Raw genomic sequence first — 24,609 nt, 5'->3', positions numbered from 1 at the left:
TGAATTTATGCGTTACTTTATGGACGCACTGTATAAGCTCATATGTATACAGTGATGAGTCCGCTAATAACCGGCAAAATAACGCAATTAATGGAAAACGTATTAAGTTGTGGGATAAAAAGAAATGAAACCAGTAGAGGTAGGAAATTTGGCGATAAAAACCTATAATTTTATATTATATTTATTTTTTCGCACCTTTAGACGTATCGGACCGGACGAGTTTGGCAACTGCCACTGGGACAGTGACAGTTTTAGTTGACACACTTCTCTGATGCGTCTAAAGATGGAAACCAATAAATAGAATGTAAATTTATAGGTTTTTATCGCTAAATTTCACACATCGACTAGTTTTATTTCTTTTTATCTCACAACTTAATATGTCTTCCACCTTTTGCGTTATTTTGCCGGTTATTAGAGCGATCATCACTGTATATTAACTTGTACTAACAAAACATTGTAAACTGTAAATATAACATAAAAAATATAATATAATTTAACAATTATTTTTTAGTCAATATCTTAATTTCTGTTGGACCTCCGCAAAGTTCATATAAGTACTGTGATTAGGACCAACAAAACCTTCTAAACTGTAAATATCACATCAAATATAAATATGTATATAAACCAACAATAATTATTTTTAGTCAATATCTGCATTTCTGGTGGGGTATCTTTTCGGTGGAATCATTCTCTTTAGTATAGCTCGGCGTTTTGCATTTAAACGTTTCTTTTCTTGTTTGGTTAAAATTAAATCGCAGTCATCGGAATCGAGATCTACCAATTCATCTAACTCGCCTCTTAGTAGTCTCTGAAACATAAAGAAATGCTGTTAAATACGGGGATACGCATTTAAAATTTGGATAGCTAAATAAAATACTTTTTATTATTTATCATCATCATTGGCGTTAGAGCCCGTTATGAGCCAAAGCTTGCTTTAGGACAATTCTCCATTCTTTTCTGTCAACTCTTCTCTACCCTTAAATTCTGATAGATTTTGTGTTGCCCTCTACGTTGTTTATGTACCTACCTAACTTTTGGTCTTCCTTGGGTCCACTGTTCATCTCATGTTCTCCTTGTCATGGTCAACGTTTCCGCTCCGTAAGTCAACACTGGCAAAACACACTGATTAAAGGTTTTTCTTTTAAGGCATATTGTTATTATATCAGATGGTTTGAAAATATGGTTCAGCTTGCCGAAGGCTGCAAAAGTCAGTCTTATACGACGGAAAAGCTCAACGATTTGATTATCTTTTCTTGTGCAAATCGCATGACATAGGTATTTATAGTTCTCATTCCTATGCTCTATCCATCCATCCATGAAAACATCTCAAAATTGTAACGTTTTCGTAAGAATCCTTCCTCTATTATTTCTCAATATTTTCTTTATATAATTTTTAGTTCATAGCTTTTAAGTAGTCTTTCTGTGTGACTACTTATCTGCTCCACATGTTATCATATCACTGAGCTTATTAAAGTTCTATATACGGTCATTTTTATTTTTATGGGTAGATTTATTCGCTAGAAATATCCAGTATTGCTCCTTTCTCTTCATTCTGAAAATCTTCTTTGCTTGTCTAAATTTTCATACTCTTTCATGGATAATAAATAGTATTCTACGCTGATCAAGCCTCTTAAGCGCGTGACACAAACGCAACCTTTAAGTACGCGTACGCGGGTTTAAAGATCGTGGACTTACTCGGCTTGCCGTCGCGTCGGTGACACACGGCAGACTTAGGTATATTGTCGGTATTTTCAGTACCTACGTTTCATTAAAATGAACACTTACATTTTACATTATATTTTACAAAAAATATCGTTTTATTTTTTCAAAAAAAAATGTCCTAATAGACCACCGTCGTCCGTCGTTCATTTATTCGTTCACTTTTTGTAAGTGAGGTAAGCTGTCAAAATTATGATGTGAAATATATCACTGCTTGTTTTTGTTCTATTATAGTTTAATACAAGGTAGGCCTATAAATAGGTAGGCCTATAAATATGTAGGCCTATAAATAAGTAGGTTTACTCCAAAAAAAAATAATCTAAAATAATTTAGTATAATTGCTTAAAATAGTTTTTTACCGTTTTCTAAAAACTTATAAAATGTAACTTGTCTCCTTTCAACAATAAACGATTCAATTATTTATAGGCAATTTGCTTAATTAGTGATTTTATAGGTGTAACTTAAACGAAATAAAAATAACGGCTCGCGGCTCGACGCAGTGATACACGTACAGGCTACGAGTAAGATTTCATTCAAACTTGTTGGATCGACGCGACGGCGCGCCGTACTTACTCGGCGGACTTAAAGTACACGTACTTGCGGTGACACATGCGCGAAAAAGGTCGTCGAGCCATAAGGTCGCGTACTTACTCGCGTGTGTGTCACCCCTTTTATATATCTACTTCATTTTGCTTACATGCTTCGTCGAACTAATCTTCAGTTCTTCTAGCTTATGTGTTCTTCTTGTCTCCTTAAAAAGGCCCCTGAATAAATTTATGGTGAACGCTACTGCTAAAATAATTTTCAAACAATTTAAACTTGTTGATCATGTGATAGAACATACAGTATGGCGCAAATGTTTGGAATAAATTCGTTATTTCGTAAGACAGCGACTTTAAGGAAAAAAACCTAAAAGAGATCGATTTTTATTTTTAAATTATGATTTTTTGACATAATATATCATACTAGTGACCGATGATTTTTTTTAAACGAAAATAGGGGTCGTGTGCTAGCTCGTTTGAAAGGTTATTCAATTCTATATTCAGTGATATAAACAATAACATAATTATTTATACAGGGTGCCCAAGAAATTATTTTTCTATTAAATTAGTTGACACAAAAAGAAGAAAGTATGTAATTTATTTAATTCGATACTGCTATTAGAAAACAGAAAAAAAATGTTTTTTTTTTAATAAATAAACATTACTTTCCGCTTAATTTCAATGTTCAAGCTGCCATCCAACTGTTTTTTTCCAGTTAGAACATTGAATTTAAGCAAAAGCAATGTTTATTTATAAAATACATATCTTTTTCTGTTTTCTGACAGCAATAGAATGTATTTAGAATTAAATAAATTACATAAGTTTTTCTTTTTGTGTCAATTAATTTATTACAAAATAATGTTTCTTGGGACATCCTGTATAAATAATTATGTCAATGTTTATATTACTGAATAGATAATTGAATACCCTTTCAAATGAGCTAGCACACGACCCCTATTCTCATTAAAAAAATCATCGATTACGTCATCACACTTAAATGGACAACGTCACTAGTATGATATATGTCAAACAATCATACTTCAAAAATAAAAATCGACTTGTTTCAGGATTTTTATTTAAAGTCGCTGGCTTACGAAATAACGAATTTATTCCAAACATTTGCACCATACTGTGTATGTATATGTTACCGTTAAAACCGGATTTTAGTTAAAACCCGAATTTACTAGGAAAAACTAGTTTTAACTAAGCGCTTTAGACAATTGTAGTTTTAACTAGTCAAAACTAGATTTTACTGCTAAATTCAGTTAAAACTGGAAATCCCGAACAAATTTCATTTAGAGTAGTTTATACTAGTTTATACTAGTTTTTACTGGAATTACTAACGAATACCAATTAAAATTGTTGCGAGAAGAGACAAATACGATTTGGCTTTTTCGGGGTAGGGTTAGTAACGAAGGCGGCCAGTCGGTAACAAACTATGTTATAGTGATAGTGCATAGTATAGTGTATGCAACTGTTGATTTTTCTGCATCGTTTTTATTGATTATATTACACACCTGTGTAATGTGTATTATTCACCATGAGTGATAATGTCGAAGATCAGGTTGAGAGCAGGGATATAAGAACTTGGAAAGAAGGTTTTTTGAAAAAGACCTTACAAAAGGAACAGAGCGAGAAGAAAGAAAGTCACTACAATGTTGTGACCAACCAAAGCATGTATAATAAATGAATGACCGAAGTACAAGATGCGGAACTGTCTGCCCAGAAAACACTAAAAAGATTTAGAATTGTTGAAATTGGCGAAATAAAAAAGTTGACTTCTAGAATTGAACCAAACGAATATTATGTACCTGCTGAAAACATTTTTGACATAATTGAAGCAGCCCTCGTTGCTATTGGTCATGGAAGTTGGGATAGGTTCAAGACTGAAACCTCCAGAAAATACGCAAATATGTATAACAATTGGTATGTTCAATAATTTTATATCAATTTGTGAGACCTGCCAAAGGAAGAAGAGTAAAGCGAAGAGGTGTCTTGTGTCGAAACCTTCATTTCATTCAAAAATGAATAGTCAGTCGCTGTTAGGTAGATTTGATCGATATGCAATCACCAGAGGATCACGGCTACAAGATTATTATGGTTTATTAAGATCATTTAACAACATTTGTTTTATTGAGACCATTACAAAGTAAGAGGGCGGACGAAGTTGCTTATCAATAATTAACGGATATAGTCTTGACTTTTTACATTCATGCATTTTACTTTCCGATAATGACCTAGAGTTCGGTAATGCAGTCATAAATGCGGTAATGTCATCCTGGCCTAAGGCAAAATTAGTTCATGGAAAACCAAGGCACAGTCAGACTCAAGGTTTAGTAGAGCGAGCTAATCAAGACATCGAGAAAATGTTAGCAGTCTGGATGAAAGACAATAACAACAACGTGGTCAAAGGACTTGCGTTTTTTACGTTTACGATCTTGTCCAGTATTTTACGTGAAATTATTTACAAACAACCAGAGCAGCAAATTATTTACCGAGTTTTAGTTGAATCTAGAAATTACTGAAAAGTTTAGTAAAAACTAGATTTGACTGAAATATGTTTAGTCACAACTAGAATTAACTGAAAATATTTGATAGTTCTAGTTTTCACTAGTTAAAACTAGAATTGTCTAAAGCCCATAGTCATAGTTAAAACTAGTTTTTCCTAGTATTTTTTTTAGGTTTTAACTGAAATCGGGTTTTTACGGTAACATATACATTAATTCAACAGTAGATGTTTTATTTGTTTTATTCGTGTGCGACTTATAAACTGCTCGTCAAAAATTAGGGATATAGAAAATTATGCTGATTTTCATAGTTGATTTTTTCGCGAACAGACGGATTCCGCTATTTTTTTTTATTTTAGCCTTTTCTTTAGTATTTACACAGTTGGGCAAAGGTTTACTCAAACTTATTTTCTGTACTTATACCGGGTGGAAGAAAAAAATATGTTTTTCTTGTGTTAAGTTTGAGACACCCTGTAGGGAGAACGAGGTACAAATGTGAGTATACATCAGAATAATATTGTAGTGTTATGTTTTGTGAACATGCTGTTGTTTGAATGTCCCTGATATCTTTAGAAACAAAAAAAAATAGATGGTTTTGTAATTTAACATGTGTTTTAACCGAAACAAAAGTTTGAGACACCTTGTAGGGAGAAAAAGGCACAAAGGTGAGTATACCCCGATATTATGTTGTAGTCTAATATTTTTTGAATATTTTATTTTTTTAATTTTTCTGTTATCTTTAATAACAAAGAAACTAGACGGTATTACTCTTTAATATGTTTTTCTATGTTTCACATGTGTGATGTGACGGATGTCGTCAGTTAAAACACATATAATTAAACTTTTATAAAAAAAGAACTTTTTTATAATAAAACCTTTTTATTATTTATAGGAAAGAATATAAAATAATTTATCGATAAACGATTTAAGGATAACATGCTTAAAATTCCAAAAATTACGCTCTGATAAAAAAGTACTTTTTATAATATCACGGTTTTGTTATTGTACATATAGGACACAACATGTTTGGAAAGAATAATTAACTTATAAAATATGAATTTTTAGTAAGTGTATTAACTGTTATTTATAATTATGATTCCAAAAATTACACACTAGTATAAAATAGTATTTTTTATAATACCACGGTTGTTTAAAATGGTATATATAATTTTAAGTATATAAACTTTAATTATTTATTAAAACAATTAAAAAAAGATACGCAACAGCCGGGTTCCAACTGGAGACCTCTCGATCTGCAGTCTAATGCCACTGAGGCACCATCAATTTGTAGATATCGATTTATTAACGTACTTTAAAATATCATTGCATTAGTCACATTTTTAAAATAGTTTGAAATTAAAAAAAAATCGATTTATCCATACAGTGTGATTGGTCAGTGGGGTAAAGCTTTGTAGATCCGTTATAAGTAATAGATAGTGATAAAAGTTAATAACAAAAATTGTAGCCAACTTCGATTACAGATTGATAATCAGTAATCGTAAATTGTAAGTTTTAGAAAATTATTCAGTCATGGCTTACTTAAAATTTGGAAAGATTTAGACCCGTAATTATTAATAATTTTGTTCGGAAAAATGAAAATATCTCGAAAACTAATAAATTTACACATAGGCAATGTTATACAAAAATTATAGTATGGTAATGGTACTTTTCGATAATGATATAAAATACAGGGTGTTCTATTTAAAATTACTGAGAAAATAATGTACTTGCGTTTTGATTCACCCTGTATTCAATATAAAGAAAATTAGCAAAACAACCATTTACGAAAATTTTGACAATAAATAAAAAATATGACGTCAATTTACCATTGACCTTGTGCTTGCTTTTATTTGTACAGGTAGTTAAACTTGTTACGACTTTTATATAAAATTGGTTATAACTTTGTAAATACCCCGTATAACATACCAAACCTTTATATTTTTGTAATCGAAAAGTTACGAAGATTTCGAATATAAAATAAAATACAGGGTGTTCTATTTAAAAAAAGAATGTGTGTGTGTACTTTGTACGCACGTAAGAAGTTATACTTCTATTATATAATTTTAACGAAGTAATTGTATTTTATTTAAATATTAAACTAACTTTCTTATCTACCACTTTCAAAAAATTTTTATTAAAACAACTAAAAAAAAATGAATCGTAGAGGATTGGAACCCGGGACGTTTCGATCTCTGACCGAACGCTCAACAACTAGACCATCGAGGCTCATTTGATTGACACGTAAATTTCGGATATAATTATGAGTGCAGCTGATCTCACTACTACCAACTTTGTTAAATTTCGAAACAGTAATTTCACTTTTATTTAATAATGGTACGGTAAACAATCCTCATTTTTTAATATGTTATTCCTTACAAAAATATCTTTAATTTAAGCACAAATAATTAAAAATCGTAAATTTGGGTCAAAAGTTTTTAACTTTTTAAGAATTCCCATAAGAGCCCATGTTAAAATTTAACTTTGACCCTTAATAGTAATTAAACGGCACGGTAAAACATAAGTCTTAGTTTTTTGAAGTAAACTATAACATACTAAAATTTCATGCAAATCCTTAATTCTTTGCCGAAGGTGTAGAACGTCATTAAACTTGTGATATTTTGATATTTTGAAAATTGATCAAATTATTTTAATTTTGAAGTGAAAATGATTTAGAATTGAAAAAATACAACAAAACATAGAATAAGAAAACAATATATTAGGTGAATATTGATATAAATTTTGATGGTAATCAAATTATATAAATAAAAGTATTACATACTATGTATTTTGGCAGATCAAACAGGTAGGTTTATACCCATGATATATTAACAATTATTACGTACATGTTGCTTTTAAAAACTATTTAAAAGTCACTACAATATTATAAACTTTTTTGTTTCTGTCCTCACAACAATAAAACTAATATATTATACATTTGTTTACCTTTACCTCCAAACCACAGGTGTCCTACAGCTGCCATATTGGATAATTTTTGACATGTCATTTGAACATCCAATCAGAACAAAGTTATAATGCGCGTATGCGCCTGGGTGATGCGTATGTGCCTGGTTTTAACATATAAAAATTCACCCTCATCGCGCGTAAAGAAGTATAACTTCAAAAAACATAAGTTTGGTCTGCCACTATGTTATCGAACTAACATTCTAACTAATTTTGTAATGTGCTCAAAGTTCGCTACAATTTTTGTTATTAAGTTTTATCTCTACACATTACTATAACGGATCTACGGAGCTTCACCCCACTAATTATTAATAACCCTGTATAATAGCAGTAAAATATTGCATTGTTAGCTAGTTCTAAGCTATCCTGCAAATTTCAGGTGTCTGGGTAGCCTAGAACTATTTTTAAAATGGATTACAAAATTTGCGGAGTCCGTGACACCAACCAACCCAAGTATATAAAAAGGTTTTAATTAAAGAGTAATATCGTCTAAAGTACAAAAAAAAAGTTTGAGTAAACCTTTGCATAACTGTGTAAATGCTAAAGAAAAGTCTAAAATAATAAAAAAAATTAGCGGAATCCGTTAATCTGTTCACGAAAAAATCTACTATACAAATTCAGCAGAATTTTCTATATCCCCAGAATTTTCTATATCCCTAACTTTTGACGAGCAGTTTATTTTATGCGGATCTAACTCATTCCTGTATGTTGCTTTCTAACTATTATTAGTACTACTGCACTACTACTACTAGTATCTGGTATATTAAATTTAATCTCTCAAATAGGAAAATGGAGAACAGTTTTATGAGATTCAATATTTTTTGGTGTTTGTTGTTTCTAGGCTGCTATTACAAATTCTATTATTAGTTCCACCGCAGATGCCTATTATACAGGGCATACGATGTATTTTGAACTTAGATTTTACTTTGCGAATATGGTTATAGTCCTCATTTATTTGTCATATTTTTCTATTGGCTATTAATAAATTTGGAGTATATTTTATAATTATAACATACGGATCAGAAACTCTCACACTCACAAAAACAACAGCACTAAAAATGCGAGTGGCACAAAGGTGCATGGAAAGATCGATTCTCGGCGTAACAAAAAAGATAAAATAAGAAACCAAAACCGAAGGAAAAGAACAGGTATTTATCACTGATGTCGTCGAACGTCTAGCCAAGCTGAAGTGGAATTGGACAGGTCACATAGCGCGACTGAAAGACTCAAGATGGACCAGAAAACTAATTGACTGGCGCCCAAGAGAAGACAAACGCAGCAGAGGACGACCACCAACCACCACGCTGGATGGACGACATTAAACGAATGTCCAAGAAATGGCAACAATGACAACAGAACCGTGAAGATGAAGAGTGCCGAAAAATAGGAGATACCTATGTTTAGCAGTGGACAGAAGAGGTTGCATAATGATGGTTTGGGCTCAAATCGTTCAAACTATTCAGAAGTTCCGTAAGCAATGTTCAGAATTGCCATGTCGGACAGGGAATAGTGTTGAGCGAGACTGGTCTTGGTCTTGCGGTCTTGGTCTTGGTCTTGCAGCAAGACCAAGACCAAGACCAAGACCGCCTTTTGGTTGCAAGACCAAGACCAAGCTTGCAAGAACAAGACCAAGACCAAGACCGAACCTTACAAGACCACGCAAGACCAAGACCAACCTGCAAGACTCTTGCACTTTTTTGAGAAAAATTGGTTTTTATTATTTAACTTTATTTTTTTAGTTCAATAATATATACTGACATTGTAAGAAACCTTAAACAATATCGAATTTTTAAAATACATAATATTTTGGTTATATTTTTAAGTCGTTTTGATTAAGTCAAACGGTTTGCATTTTCTCAACCTTCAAAGTGTCCAGAAGGCAAGTTTTCAAACGGCGACAGTTCAAGGACAATTGGAATTACTTGTAAGACAAAAAAATGTAATTATAGATAGGGTAATCCATTTAAAAAAAATGCAATTAAAAACGGTTTTTATGTACCAGTAGTTTTCGCTTTTTTGTCTAATAAAAATACTGACACTTATTTCAATTCTTTTCGCATAATCAAGGAAAAATGTAGGTCGTTAAATTTAAAATGAATACAAAAAATATCATAATGGATTTTGAAAAGGGATTCACAATGCTGTGAAAGCATTGTGGCCTGAATAAAAAATAACTGGTTGTCGATTGTAATGTGTCAAGCTTGGTATCGCAAAATCCAAAGCTTAGGTTCAGTTTCTGAATATAATGACAAAAATTCCGATACTGGGAAATTTTTAAAATTATTTTTTGGATTAATTTTTTACAATCAACGAAAGTTGGAAGTTGAATTATTTGTGAAAATCCCGGATGACAAACGCGTAAATAATTTTACTGATTTCATAGTTGAAAACTATTTGGAAGAATCTAGGTTTTCCCCAGAAAGGGCCAGTAGTACAAATAGTATGTGCCGCACTTGAAATGCATGCGCATCATTTCAGTGTGTTTTAAATTCTAGTTTTTACTACCCACATCCGAATATTTTCAACTTTTTAAATGTCATAATAGGTATTCAATCCAAAAATATGTGAAAATAAAAAGTGCGAATAACTCGTGTTACGAGAGCAATGTAATTTAAATAAAATTAAAGAACTGCAAGATAACAAATTACAGAATTAAGCGTTTATAACTCCCCATTAGGTTTAGTTATTATGTTATAGTATTAGGTCTATAAATAGGTATGGTAAATATGTACGTATTTACTAAAAAGTATGTTTCAGTTAGTTTATAAAAAAAGTTAATTATATTAAATAATGATTAAATAGAGTAAAAAATATTTGATTTTTGTGTTCTCTTAAAAAAATTTAATTTATGTTCTTAAATTTGACCCTCGTAGGATAAATACTACAGTGTTCGAGTGAAAGGAGCAGATCATTATCTGTTAACAACTATAAACCGTTTATCCCTTTTCGTAAAATCCGTGAATTGAAGGTCCCCGACCATTTGTGGCACCTTTAAGAAGCTCTATTTCTTTAAGATTTTATTAAAATACAGGGGCAATAAACAATAATCCAGACTCAAGACGTGGTCTGAATGCAGGCGGCAGGTATCGACAGCATGCAAAACACAACGTGACACAACCGAAGGCCGGCAATTGCAACAAGGGTTGTAAATTCATGTTTTTCCTACTGATAAACATTACCATTATAAAAATATACTCTAATCTTTTTATATAGAGGGAAATAATCAGGTCATTAGGTGAATGTATAATGTTAAAATTGGTATCCGTTTGAAACTACATTCTACATTCTGTTAAAATTTTAAAGCAAAAAATATAGTTTCATTCTTCACATCTTTATTTATTTCAATGTACATTTTATTCGAAATTGTTTGGTTCAAATTATTACTATCAAAAAAGCAAGACCAGCAAGACTCTTGCAGCAAGACCAAGACCAAGAACAAGACCGCTAGTGCAAGACCAAGACCAAGACCAAGACTAGCCTGGTCTTGGTCTTGTTCTTGTTTTGCTCATCACTAACAGGGAACCTGAAGAAGAATCCTATCCCGCTTCTTATTTTCAATACCAAAGTCAAATATAGAGATAAAAATATAGCTTTTGTACTCACCTGTCGTTTGTCTAGGCGAAATTCTTCTTCACTTTGTGTCCATATTAGTAAACATTTATATATATCATTGATTACATCGAAAAGTTCGGTATCCTCAACTATAGTTTTTGAAAGTCCTGAGTAAATTATACTCTTACAATTCACTGGAAAAGAATCTCTTTTTATGTACCACCACTCGTATTTCGTTTGGTACACCATTTTGCAATAGAATTTGAGATCTTTCCTAACATATTTAGTAAACTTTGAGGGTTGGAAATAAAATTTTATCTTTATGTGGTTGAAGTATAGGAAATAGAGTCCTTTGAGATCAAAAACTGTATGTGCTTTTTTCATAAAAACTTCATTGAAGTATTCTTCGCGTCGTTGTTGTTTTTCTGCGTTGGCTATTTGTTCTTCTTCACGAAGAGCCTTGAGTTCTTCTTCTAAAAAAATATAAGTACAGGTCGACCACTATATCTGTACTGGTGATATTTTATTCAGTTGCGCCTGACCAGGAGAGAAAAAGTATTCGGATAAAATTAGATAGATATAACACCGCTCTATTTTCTAATCGCCATAGCCAATTCCTTATTCTCTTAGACCGGGAGATATTAAATAAGTTCAGCCACGATTTTCCAAGTCCTGGACCTTTCCTGGTTAATACCTGGAAGGTATTGACCTTTGCAATACTGGAAGGATAGAGTAGGTACTTACAATTTAGGGAAAAATCGACTGGTTTCCTGTGACATTTTCCTGTAAAAATATTTCATGAAAAAAAAAAAAAGAATGTGTGTGTACTTTGTACGCACGTAAGAAGATATTCTTTTATTATATAGGTAATTTCAACGAAGTAAATATACTTAACAGGTTATTTGTATTTTATTTAAAAATTAAACTAACTTTCTTATCTACCACTTTCAAAAAAATTTTATTAAAACAACCAAAACTAAAAAAAATATATGAATCGCCCAGGATTCGAACCCGCGTCATTCCAATCACCAACTACACCAGCGAGGTTCTTCTAATTGACATGTAAGTTTCGGATATAATTACACAACACGGCGACAAATAGTGTAAAAATGTTATGCCTACATAATATGTTATTATTTTACTACAGAGAAACACAAATCCAAAAACACAAGAATTATAATAAATAATACATTTACTAAAAACACTAATATATTCTTTTAATGACTTATTTGCACGGATACAGATACATAAATACCTATCTTGAAAGATTAGCAAGGAACTACATACTGTCTGTGTGCGCCGGCGCGCAGATTTATGTACACTTTTACCCTCAATCGAATCGCGCCTAAAGAAAAATATCTTCAAAAATGAAGTGCAGGTGGAATGAATATCTGAGTCCTGCTATATCTATGAAATGATAGGATACTATGGACTTTATGAAAATAATTTTTAGGCAGGAAGGATTTTTAGGATTTTTCTTCACAAAATCGATTGCAGGTATTCTGTCATTCTATGGATATGGCAGGACTCAAAAATTCATTGCAACACCCCATTTTATTTTTCCTGTAAAAATCTAATTTTCACAGGAAAATATTACAGGAAACCCGTAATATTTTCCATAAATTGTAAGTACCTATTCTACTATTCTAATCTTCCAGTATTGCAAAGGGCAGGACCAGGACCGCCGCTAAAATGTTGGCCGCCCGTGTGCAACTTAATATTTGCCGCCCTCCTTCCATAACACTTTAATCTTTTTAACATAAGAACTAGTATCTAAAGAAATGTGCAGGAGACCGTAACGCGTATATTAATAATAATAATTGCTCTGATCTCGTCGTTACCTTTAGACCTGGATCCCGCGTACCAAAAAAAGTTATTATTATGTCAATAATACTATACAGAAATGCAATATTGTACTAATACCTACATGTGTAAGTTTTGCTTACAAGACTACTTACAACATTCGGCATGCTTAATTGTTTACTAATATATTTAAATATATGGGCTTGGATCCCGCGTACCAAAAAAAGGTTGATTAATAGCAAGCTGAAAATTTGTTAATAGCTTAACGGTGTCTAGTCGGACAAACTTTGATGTATGAGAATACTGGAACAGGGGAAGTTTAAACTGTGGAACAGGTTAAAAATTTGGAACGTCAGACTACGAAATCGTTCCATGTATTTTGTCGGACAATATCTTCCAATGATTTGTTACCATTTCATTAAACTCTCATGCAAATATCAGACTGGTGTTTATCACCAAATGGGCATTTTAATGAGGGGAACACGAAGAATGTTAAATGACAGGAATCAAGTTGGTTAATAATAGCAGTCTGATTTTTGCACTAGTTTAATGAAAGGGTAACAAATCAATTGGATGTTCTGTCCGACAAAATACATGGGGCGTTTTCGTAATCTGACGTTCCAAATTTTTAAACTGTTCCACAATTAAATCTTCACCTGTTCCAGTGTTCCCGTACATCAAAGTTTGCCAGACTAGATATCGTTAAGCTATTAACAAATTTTCAGCTTGCTATTAATCAACTTTTTTTGGTACGCGGGATCCAGGCCTATTTGACATACAGTAGTGTGCAAAAGAAACGGTCACACTACTATAATATAGTAGTGTAATATATTATAGTGTAATATATTATATTACAAACAAAATCATTTATCAAAAGCGTGTCTAACATCATTAAATTCTCAACTTAGACTGAACTATAACCCATCTATAACCATACAGACATAAGCATAAAGGAACAATATTATAGCTCGAGTAATAAAAAAGATTTTTTTATACCATCGAGTAATAAAAACGACTTTTTTATTACTCAATGAGAGCAACTTAACAAGCACTTATCTTAAATTCTCGGAAAGTATCCTATTGTCGTATCGTACTCTCTTAACCAATCATACATGTTCAGAATTTGAAAAAATCGCGTAAGGACCAAGTAGATAAAAATAGTAAGTCCGAAAGCCGCCAGCCACTTTGAATTAAAAAGCATTCCCGGAACTACTTTATGACTACAGCTGCAAAAGGGCAGTTCATATAATAAATAACATTTTCTGGCATTTTTGTTTAGATTGTTTGAAATATTAGAGTTTATAGAAATATCTGGATCATTACTATTTAATTTTTTGAAATTATTTTCATATGAAAAAAAGTATTAGCATCAGTGACCTGCTTTTGGCCGCCCCTATAATCGGCCGCCCGTGTGCGATGCACACTTTGCACACATGGTAACGGCGGCCCTGGGTAGGACTTAGTGGCTGAACTTCTATTCCATCTAATATCTCCCGGTCTATATGCTAAGTCTTCTGTTTGTGAATTAATTTGATGTTTATATCTGACAATAAAGTTCATGGAAAGTCTAGATCAGAGCTAAAATTAAATAAGAAATATTTCCAGTGCAGGGGCGTCATTTGATGGAGGGGCATTCCCCCCTAGCCCTGAAAATGACTGAAATTTACAAAAAATACATCAATTTTCATCATTACATCATATATAATGTATTGTATATTTGCCCCTCCCCCCAATCAAAATTTCAAATGAAATGACGCTCCTGTTCCAGTGTGTAGAAATGCTAATGAACAAACGAGCCATTTACAATCGTATATTACAATCACGTCAAAATGATGTTCCAAATAGTGAAGACAGGTGGATTGTAGATTAAGATATTACAGAAAGATATGCGCTCAAGAGTTTATAATTAAATATTCAGATTTGTAGTACACGATAACAAATTTCTGTCTTTCTAAATATAAGTCTTAAGATTATAATTCAACCTGATCATGGACGAAATAATAAAAAAAGTAAGAACAAAAAAAGAATACCAAATGGGAGAAAAACAACTTAAAATAATCTGCTATGCAGACGACGCAATACTAATCTCTCAAAGTGAAGATGATTTACAACGTGTGCTGCACGAATTTAATACAACCGCAAGAAAATTTAACATGTTAATTTCCCCAAAAAAGACTAAATGCATGGTTATAACAGCAGATCTAATACTAATAAGGTGTAAATTAGAGCTGGAGGGTCAAATAATAGAACAAGTCATGGAGTTTAAATATCTAGGCATCACACTATGCACCTACGGAAAGCTCGAAACAGAAGTGGAAGATCAGGTGAATAAAGCAAACAGAGCCGCAGGTTGCCTGAATGAAACAATATGGAAAAATAAAATCATCGGAAAAGAAGTGAAAGGCAGAATTTACAAAACAGTCATCAGACTAATAATAATGACATACGCGGCAGAAACACGACCTGATACAGAAAGGACAAAAAGAATGCTAGAAACAGCAGAGATGAAAACATTGCGAAAAATCGATGGTAAGACGCTGTGGGATAGAGCTAGAAGTGCAGATATACGAAGGAGATGCAAGGTGGACAACATTACTAACTGGGTGAAAAGCAGAAGAGTAGAATGGAACGACCACATAAGCCGAATGACAACACATAGAGTAGTAAGGACGGCGAGAGACGGTTCCCCAATAGGAAGACGATCAGTGGGGAGACCACGAAAAAGATGGAATGACAACTTACTGGAGGCACATTGAAAAACAGACAGAGTAATGTCTATATAAGAAGAAGAAGAAGAAGAAGAGAAGATTATAATTATTTTACGGGGATAAAATATCATCCGTAGGTACATCAGGTCGAAAACGATGTTTATGTAGTTGATAAAGACAGAAATGTTTGTGAACATGGTAAACGGCTCGTATCATTTTTAGAAATGAAAATTTTTTTGTTGGTGCCGAGAACTCATGAGCTCTGGCTTAGAAGGCCAGTATCTTCCCGCTAAGCTATGGCCATCCACGGCCGGTGGTAAAGTGTAGCCTACAAAGAAAGTTCGGGAAAAGAAGACGGATGTAGCTGAAATGAAAATGTTACGTTATATGCTTAGTAAGACCAAAAGGGAGAAGATTAGAAAGGACGTCATTAGGGTAGAAGCCGGAGTGACTACAATCTTAAAGAATATTCAAAGACAAAGACTGCAATGGTTTGGTCACGTCAGACGTATACATAAGAACTATGTGAGACAAAGAATAGAGCTGTCAGAAGTTGAGGGAAAAAGAGGTAGAGGAAAACGGAGGAGAATATAGAAGGACTGTATGGCAGTGTACTTAAGAGAGGAAGATTTAAATTAAGAATACACGATGAACAGGAATGAGTGGCGAAGAAGAATGTGGTACAGCGACCCCTCAAAAGGGAAACGCTGAGTCATAACTATATATATATTAACTGTTAGACTACCAAAAGGCATTTAACAGCATAATCATGATAAACTAATGTCGACAATAGAAAAAGTCATAATATATTATAAAGATCTTATAGTCCAAGTAATGAAGCTTAAAATAGGACAAAACCTCGCAATTTTTACAGAATGGATCGATTTGCTTGAAAAATTGAGAATAAGTAGTGGATAGTCCAAGGATCAAAATATATATCATGCCGAAAGGCGCTTTTACCATGGGGGTGGTTGCCACCCCATCTCAGGGGTGGAAATTTTTTATTATATTTTAATCAATCTCTCTTCAATCCTGCCCCCCGGAGGGAGTGTAGTGGTCGACGTGATGTCGTGTATTGTCCGTCTCCAAAGATCTCCGTCTCTGGTCATTTCTTTTAACTCATGCATATAGGTCTTTTGCATATTCCTGTAATCTGATTGATCCATCTTGTTGGGGATCTTCCTCGTGATCTTCGGCCTTCCGCCTTTCCTTGTATAATGAGTCTTTCCATGTTTTCTGTGTTGGCTCTCATAACATGTCCAAAGTATTTTATTTGTTGGAGATGGACTTTACTGGAGAGCCGTTGGCTAACTTTTAGCTCTCTTAAAATCGAATTATTTGTTCTGTGGTCGGTCCAAGGAATTCGTAGCATTCGTCTCCAACAGAACATTTCAGTGGCGTCTATCTTTCTTCTTTCCGAATTTCTCAGGGTCCAAGATTCACATTCGTAAGTCAGTATTGGGAATATTAAGCAGTTGATCAACCTCATCTTTAACGCTCTTGAAATTTGACAGTCCTTCCATATTGTGGTCATTTTTGCTGTGGCGACTTTTGCTAGATCACATCTACGTTTTATTTCTTCCTGTAGTGACCCTGTGTTTGTGATTAATGATCCCAGATATAAGTATGAGCTCACAACCTCAAACCGATCAATTGTGGTTATATGTGGATGATTGTTATGTAGTCTATCCACTATCATGATCTTTGTCTTTGATATGTTTAATTGCAGACCCAATATTTGACTTTCGTTTTCAACCAGTCGTATAAGATCAATCAGCTCTGCTTGACTATTTGCAAAAAGGGCTGTGTCATCTACGAAACGTAGGTTGTTTATTAATCACAAAAGTTGGTAAAAACGTTCATTCTTAGCAAAAAACGTTCTATACATTTTTTTAATAAAATTGATAGTTTCGATTTATTTGCTATCGAAAGTGTTGGTTTTATATCGAAAAAATCAATATTTTTAATAAGTTTTCTGCCAATAACTCCAAAAGTTTTCGTTTTATCAAAACAATTTTACTTAACAAAAATGTACCTTTTGAAAAAATAAACAAAAACGTGTTTTTAGATTTTCTTTAAGACCAATAGTAATCGAGCTATACTTTATTATATGTTGGCTCTTCTTCGTCAAAGAAGAATTTCTCTATGTTGCCTAATTAGTTATTTAGTTATAATATGTTCGATTTCTTGTTAGAAATCAAAAAATTTATTTGAAGAAAGTTTTTTTTTCTTCTTAATGGCGGTATAGCCTCCCTTTTTCAATATTTTATTTAGTTATAGAGTAATTTCCACGTACTAACATATTTCTGAAATTGGGCTCTGTACCGCCATTCTTTATTATATTACGAATATGTGTGTCAAATATCTCGACAAAATATTCAAAATTAGAGCCGCAATCTTGGAACGCGTTTGTTGCTACCTGTTGATCGTTAATGTAGCCTCTTAATTTAAAAGTATCAATTGCTATCAAAAACCTCGAAAACATTGCTTCTTCAGTTTTGTTGGGCATTGTATATTAAGATGGGTAAAATGTATAAATAATGTTTAATCTTTGTAACGCAGCATTAAAAAACTTAAAAACTTGAACAGCTCTAAATTTTTTTAGTGTGCTTTTGCATATACAGGGTGTTTGGTAAAGAATGGGCCATAGCTTAACCTCGGGTTCCTGAGGTTAAAACAGGCCGATTTAAGCTAACTTACCTTAGTACAAAGTTTATAATAACCGAGATACAGGGTGTCAAAGTTAAACTTTTTTTTTATTTATTATTGAATATTTCGTGACAGGTATGAGATAACAACATGAAATTTGATATGTGGGGTTTTTTGGGTTGAGAAAACTAAATTCCCTACCAAAAATTATGTATTTCCCAGAGGGCGCCACATACGCCTTTCAGCACTCATTTATTACGTTCAATATTTTTTATCCCTCACTCTGTATAATTTTGAGATTAAAATTTTTATTCTCCTATTAGTTTTACTTAAAAAAGGTATACTTCTTTCATCTCCCTAAACTCAACCGTTTTCGAGATAAACGCATTTTAAATCTGCGATACACCATCATTTTTAGCATATCATTGTAGTTACACCCGAAAAATAACTTAAAACCATATAGTGGAGTCATTGAAGGTGGACTCATATTATGAGCTATTACCTCCGATTTCGTTGAACCTCCATCGATTTGCATGAAAATTGGTGAGTGGTTAGAGAATATCTCAAGGAACAAAGGTGACATGGTGCCAACTTGCGCTTTTACCCAGGGGGTGAATGCCACCCCTTCTCGGGGGTGAAAATTATTTTATTGACAATAACCCCATAATTCGATAGAGGGACAAATTCTAAACAAAATTTGTTATATAAAGTTATTAAAATAAGTCAAAACTTTTTGAGTTATTAAAGATCAAAGATTTTAATTTTTCTTGAGAAAAATGCATGTTTTTAACCGATTTTTCATCAATAACTCAAAAACTATAAGTTTTTACAAAAAAGTTATTATTATCAAAAGTGAAGTTAATAAAAAATGAAATAAACCCCTTACTAGAAAAACCTTTTAATGTTAACTAAAAGTGAGTTAGGGGTAATTGGATGTATATTTTTTTCGGCGAGTAAAAAACTCTAAGTATTCAAGCTGAAATAACGAGAAATTGATTCATTTTATATCATAAACTTATTAAACATTTGTCAAAGTACTTAAAAATATCTATCAAATGAGCCCCGAACATGTTGATAGCGTTAAAATTTATGTTCCAAAATTTTTTCAAAATTTATAGTTTTAAAAATTTTTTCAAAAAATCTTATTGTTTTTTTTTAATAACTCCGTTCGTGTTTACGATTTCAGGTTCATCTAAAAACTGTTTGAAAGTTAATTCTAAGTGATATTTAAGCACGTTGAACCTAATCTTTTAAACCCCTTATTTTTTTAAAAATAAAAGGTTAAATGGCGGTGTTTGCATGGTTCCCACAGCAAAATTTAAGATTGAAACGTTTCTATCTCGGTTATTTTTTACCCTATCTTCTTCTTCATGTGCCATCTCCTCTAAGAAGGTTGGCAACCATCACGGCAATTCGCACTTTCGATACCGCTGCTCTAAAGAGATCAGCAGAAGTGCAATTAAACCAAGCTCTCAAATTGTTTAACCAGGAGATGCGTCTTCTTCCGCGACTCCTTCTACCCTGTATTCTTCCTTGCATTATCAATTGTAACAAGTTATAACGCTCGCCCCTCATAACATGTCCCAGATATTGCAGTTTTCTGACTTTAATTGTATTTAAAACCTCTTTATCTTTTCCCATTCTTCTCAACACCTCGATATTCGTGACTCTATCCACCCAACTTATTCTTAATATTCTTCTGTAGGCCCATAACTCGAAGGCTTCTAATCTGTCCGAAACATCCTTCTTTAATGTCCAAGCCTCCAACCCATAGAATAATACGGAGAACACGTAGCATCTCAGAAGTCTTATCTTTAAAGAAATTGTAATGTCCCTGCTACAGAGTACTTTTTTTAGTTTGTTGAAAGCATTTCTTGCCTGTCCTATTCTTGCTTTAATCTCTTCTGTGTACTCATTAGTTTCATTAATTATTGTACCCAAATATTTATATTTTTTCACCCTATAGAAATAGTAAAACAGGTAAAATATTTGGTACAGAAAAAACTAAAATTTGATTATATATCATTTTTTACGTATATTGAGTATTTTTGAAGTTATTATCAAAAGAATATGAGAATTAAAATAATTTTAAATAATATGAATTTTTTAAATTATATCTTTTTTTTCAAAAATATGCTTTCTAAACCGGTCAAAATTATCGAAAACATTACTTATGCTAATATAAAGAAGTTCTTTTAAGGATTACTACAGATTTTAATTTTTGTGGAAATGGCGTATGTTTTATTTTTCACTTTTTCCTTCGAAACGGTTCTTTTATTTTCATCACAACTTGCTTAATTTTGACGCTATTACCTTGTTCTGAAGCTCATTTGATAGGTATTCTGAAGTACTTTTACAAATATTTAGCAGGAATATTTTATACATTGCATTGTTTTCCCGTTATTTAAGCTTGAATAGTTAGATTTGAGTACTCGTCGAAAAAAAAAACACATTCAATTGCCAATAACTCACTTTGAAGTAACATTAGTTTAGTTCTTTATGTAATGAATGTATTCAATTTTTTATTATCTTCAATTTAAGTAATAATAACTTTTTTGTAAAAGCTTATAGATTTAAAACATGCATTTTTGTACGAAAAAAATTAAATCTTTGGTCTTTAATAACTCAAAAAGTGTTGATTTATTTTAATAACTTTATATAACAAATTTTGCTTATAATTTGTCTCTCTATCGACTTATGGTATTATTTTTAATAAAATAATTTTCACCCCCGAGAAGGGGTGGCATCCACCCCCAGGGTAAAAGCGCAAGTTGGCATTATGTCACCTTTGTTACTTGAGGTATCCTCTAATTACTCACCAATTTTCATAAAAATCGATGGAGGTTCAACGAAATCGGAGGTAAAAACCTTCAGTGACTGCACTAATAATAATTGTGCCAGTTCTCAAATTTATGTCATTGCATCGCAAATTCCATTTAAAGAAATTTGTGATACATTTTTGGATAATTTTATGGTTTTTAAGTTATTTTTCGGGTGGAACTACAATGATATTCTGCTAAAAATGATGGTGTATCGCAGATTTAAAATGCGTTTATCTCTAAAACGGTTGAGTTTAGGGAGATGAACGAAGTATACCTTTTTTACGTAAAACTAATAGCAGAATAAAAATTTTAATTTCAAAATTATACAGAGTGAGGGATAAAAAAATTGAACGTAATAAATGAGTGCTGAAAGGCGTATGTGGCGTTCTCTGGGCAATACATAATTTTTGGTAGGGAATTTAGTTTTCTCGACCCAAAAACCCCCACTTACCAAATTTCATGTTGTTATCTCATATCTGTCAGGAAATATTCAATAATAAATAAAAAAAAGTTAAACTTTGACACCCTGTATCTCGGTTATTATAAACTTTGTACTGAGGTAGGTTAACTTAAATCGGCCTATTTTAACCTCAGGAACCTGAGGTTAAGCTATGGCCCATTCTTTACCAAACACCCTGTATAGAATATTTTAAGATCGTGGTACAGCTTTATTATAAATATTTTTGTGACATCGTATAGAAACGAAGTCGGTAGAATGAATACCCAAAAATTAAAAAAAAGCCAATCTATGTAGGCGAGATAAAAACATTTTAGACGTATAAACAACAGTTTTTAAAGTACAAATTTATAATAAACCCAATGAATCATGTACGAAAAAATCTACTGTCAACACCAACAAAAATTTAAAACCTATTTTAAGTATTTTTTATTATTATATTACTTACCTATTCTCATATCCTGGCTGTATGTTGTTTCAATGTATGAGGATGAACAACTGCTATTAAACATTTCTTATTGATCCTATGATAAGAATGCAGAAAAAATTAGAGAGTGACATTGACACTATGAAAACAATCTTTACCTTGAATTCTGAATGCTGCCAAATAAACAGATGCAATTATACGTGTACTGAATCTTATTTTTAATGATTATTATAAACGTTTCAATACTATATCAATTTAATACTTACTTGTAATATTATTTTATTTCGTCGCAACCTTTCACTGACGAGTAAATGCGAAATGGAAAAATTGTAGATGTAGCAGCTGGGATACTATGGTACCTGCGTCCTTCTATAGTCGCGTTTTTGCACCTGCAAAAAGAGACAAAGAAAATTGTTCAAAAAATATTGTATTGTATTTTTATCGTCCTCTTTGAAGAAAGTAGATAGTTTTTGTTAAATTATTAATAAATACGAGGGATACAACATATATATGTTACAGTTGATTATCCAGTTGGAGTTGACTCCAACTAGTTGGAGTCAACTCTAACGGCTGTTTTCAGTAAAAGTTGATTATAAATATAAAATGAAGATTTATATTCAACATTTACTAGTAAAAGTAGACTCCAACTAGGAAAAGTATACTCTTCCCAATGCCATTTAGTAAAAGTTGATTCTGATTCACACAAACAGCCGATTCTAGAAATTAAATGTTACTGAATATGTTCAAACTAGTCTAGACTGTATCGTCGCCCCCGTTAGGTACATTACTCTGATTCGAATTTTTTGCACAAACTTACTCAAAAAGAGGTCCTTATAACAAATCTACTGGGTGCCAGGCAGTACCTTGATCGATAAATTGTTTAAACAATTTTTTTTAGACAAATTCACAAAAATAATTTTTTGACTTCGAACAATTTAGATCATTTAGGTTATTCTGAGCAAAAAAAGTATTTTGTGATTTTTTTCTAAAATTGATTGTTGTCGAGTTATACGCGATTTAAAATTTGAAAAATGCGAAAATAGCCATTTTCAAGGCTTAATAACTCGGTTAAAATCCATTATTATGAGAGTCAGAAAGTGACCAAATCATAGTTTATAGCCCTCTCTACAAGATCCAGCAGAAATTTTTGTCATTATTTTATTACTAAGCTTTATCTTTAATTATTAACAATGAGCGCTAAGTGTGTATTAGGCGGACGTCAATGGTGAGTGCTAAAGAGATGGTACCGCGTGACACCCTGTGTATTTGTTATAAGGATTGTTATACGGAGCAGATTTTTTTTTTTTTTTTTTTTTTAATTCAGTTAGTACTAAGGAATGTATTACCTCAATTTTAAATTAGAACTCACATTAAACTTTTTAATATCTGCATTTTTCATTATACCAATTAAAACTAAATATTAATCTCTTTGTTAAAAAATTTTTTCGGTTGACAGATGAAAAATTAACCTAACTGCCTTTGACATCTTGTCATTCATTTCTGGCACCAAACTGTCTAATCAGTTGGTTCGTAACCTCTCACCTGAACACAGGTACTTACCTTGTGCAATTTTCGAGCAAGGATGAAATACATTCACAGGTGATCTTTAAATCTTAAGACATCGACTTAATGTCGACCACTTTTGATTATAGAATGTAACAATAATGTATTTTTGAGGTTTTTATACCTATTGAAGTGGCTAGTTTCAATTACTTGTACACTGGACGTAAGTAACCACATTTTCTTAAAAAAAATTTTAACTGTCAAAATTTCACCCTTTTGCTTTTTAATCTTAGTGGTTTACTTATTTCCAGGTTTACACTGATGATGGTCAGTTTGACCGAAAACGTTTTGTACTTCCACTCCTTCGTGGATAAATTTTAAGGATTTTTTAATAAATTCATATATGCCTACATACAACAGAAGTGTTTACTTCATTCCACGTTGTTATACGGATGTATTTCTTTGAGTAAGTTTGTGCAAAAAATCGAATCAGAATAATTTACCTAACGGGGGCGACGTTACAGACTATACTAATAAGTAGTTGAAACGGTCAAAACAAAGAAACGCACACTCATCAAAAATGCACTTGAGATTCTCGTATAATCAACATTTACTGAATCGATCCAGGAAGAGTCAACTCCAACTAGTAAAAGTTGATTTAAATTTTTAAAATCAACTTTTACTGCTCGTTTCAGTTGGAGTTGACTCCAACTAGTTGGAGTCAACTCTAACTGAGAATCAACTTGAACTGTAACATATATACACACATATATTTTCGACATATATTTAATAGTGAACTTGCATAAAATTTTAAATTCGAAAAAATGCTATAAATCACAACAGAACATAATTTAAAACATATATCAAAGAAAAAACTTTTTTTATCTTTCGTTTGGCCCCTAAAGACTATTATAAAATCGGGAGAAAATTCAAATTATAACAGGCAGCCCAAAAGCAGA

The 24,609-nt window shown here is 32.2% G+C and overlaps 2 protein-coding genes across 6 annotated transcripts in view; one reads left to right on the top strand and one right to left on the bottom strand.

Moving 5' to 3' along the window:
- LOC126884930 (protein twisted gastrulation-like) overlaps window positions 1–24,609 on the top strand; it is a 489,408-nt gene that overhangs the window by 411,705 nt on the left and 53,094 nt on the right. The window lies entirely within an intron of this gene.
- On the bottom strand, window positions 591–22,616 carry LOC126884932 (uncharacterized). Of its 4 annotated transcripts, none has more exons than XM_050651285.1 (4): window positions 22,306–22,605; window positions 22,169–22,244; window positions 11,333–11,754; window positions 591–808 (listed from the first exon to the last, which is right to left on the bottom strand). In XM_050651285.1, exons 2-4 carry the CDS (start codon window positions 22,230–22,232, stop codon window positions 641–643), a joined length of 654 nt encoding a protein of 217 aa, XP_050507242.1. In that variant the 5' UTR covers window positions 22,233–22,244; window positions 22,306–22,605; the 3' UTR covers window positions 591–640. The 4 variants fall into 4 exon arrangements, 2 of the variants coding, with proteins under 2 accessions (XP_050507242.1, XP_050507243.1); XM_050651286.1 differs by having other exon boundaries at window positions 22,414–22,605; XR_007698195.1 differs by lacking the exon at window positions 11,333–11,754 and having other exon boundaries at window positions 22,414–22,616.

Source organism: Diabrotica virgifera, chromosome 5 (genome assembly GCF_917563875.1).
Source record: "Diabrotica virgifera virgifera chromosome 5, PGI_DIABVI_V3a".
NCBI lineage: Eukaryota > Metazoa > Arthropoda > Insecta > Coleoptera > Chrysomelidae > Diabrotica > Diabrotica virgifera.
Note: the sequence above shows the minus strand (reverse complement) of the source record. Positions and strands in the feature narration are given on the sequence as shown.

Excerpts from the sequence above, each read along its gene's own strand:
- LOC126884932 (XM_050651285.1), bottom strand. The coding sequence starts at position 22,232 with ATGTTTAATAGCAGTTGTTCATCCTCATACATTGAAACAACATACAGC. Across the intron at positions 11,755-22,168 it reads CAGCCAGGATATGAGAATAG|AAGAAGAACTCAAGGCTCTT; the intron begins GTAAGTAATATA and ends ATATTTTTTTAG. Across the intron at positions 809-11,332 it reads TTCGCCTAGACAAACGACAG|AGACTACTAAGAGGCGAGTT; the intron begins GTGAGTACAAAA and ends TTTATGTTTCAG.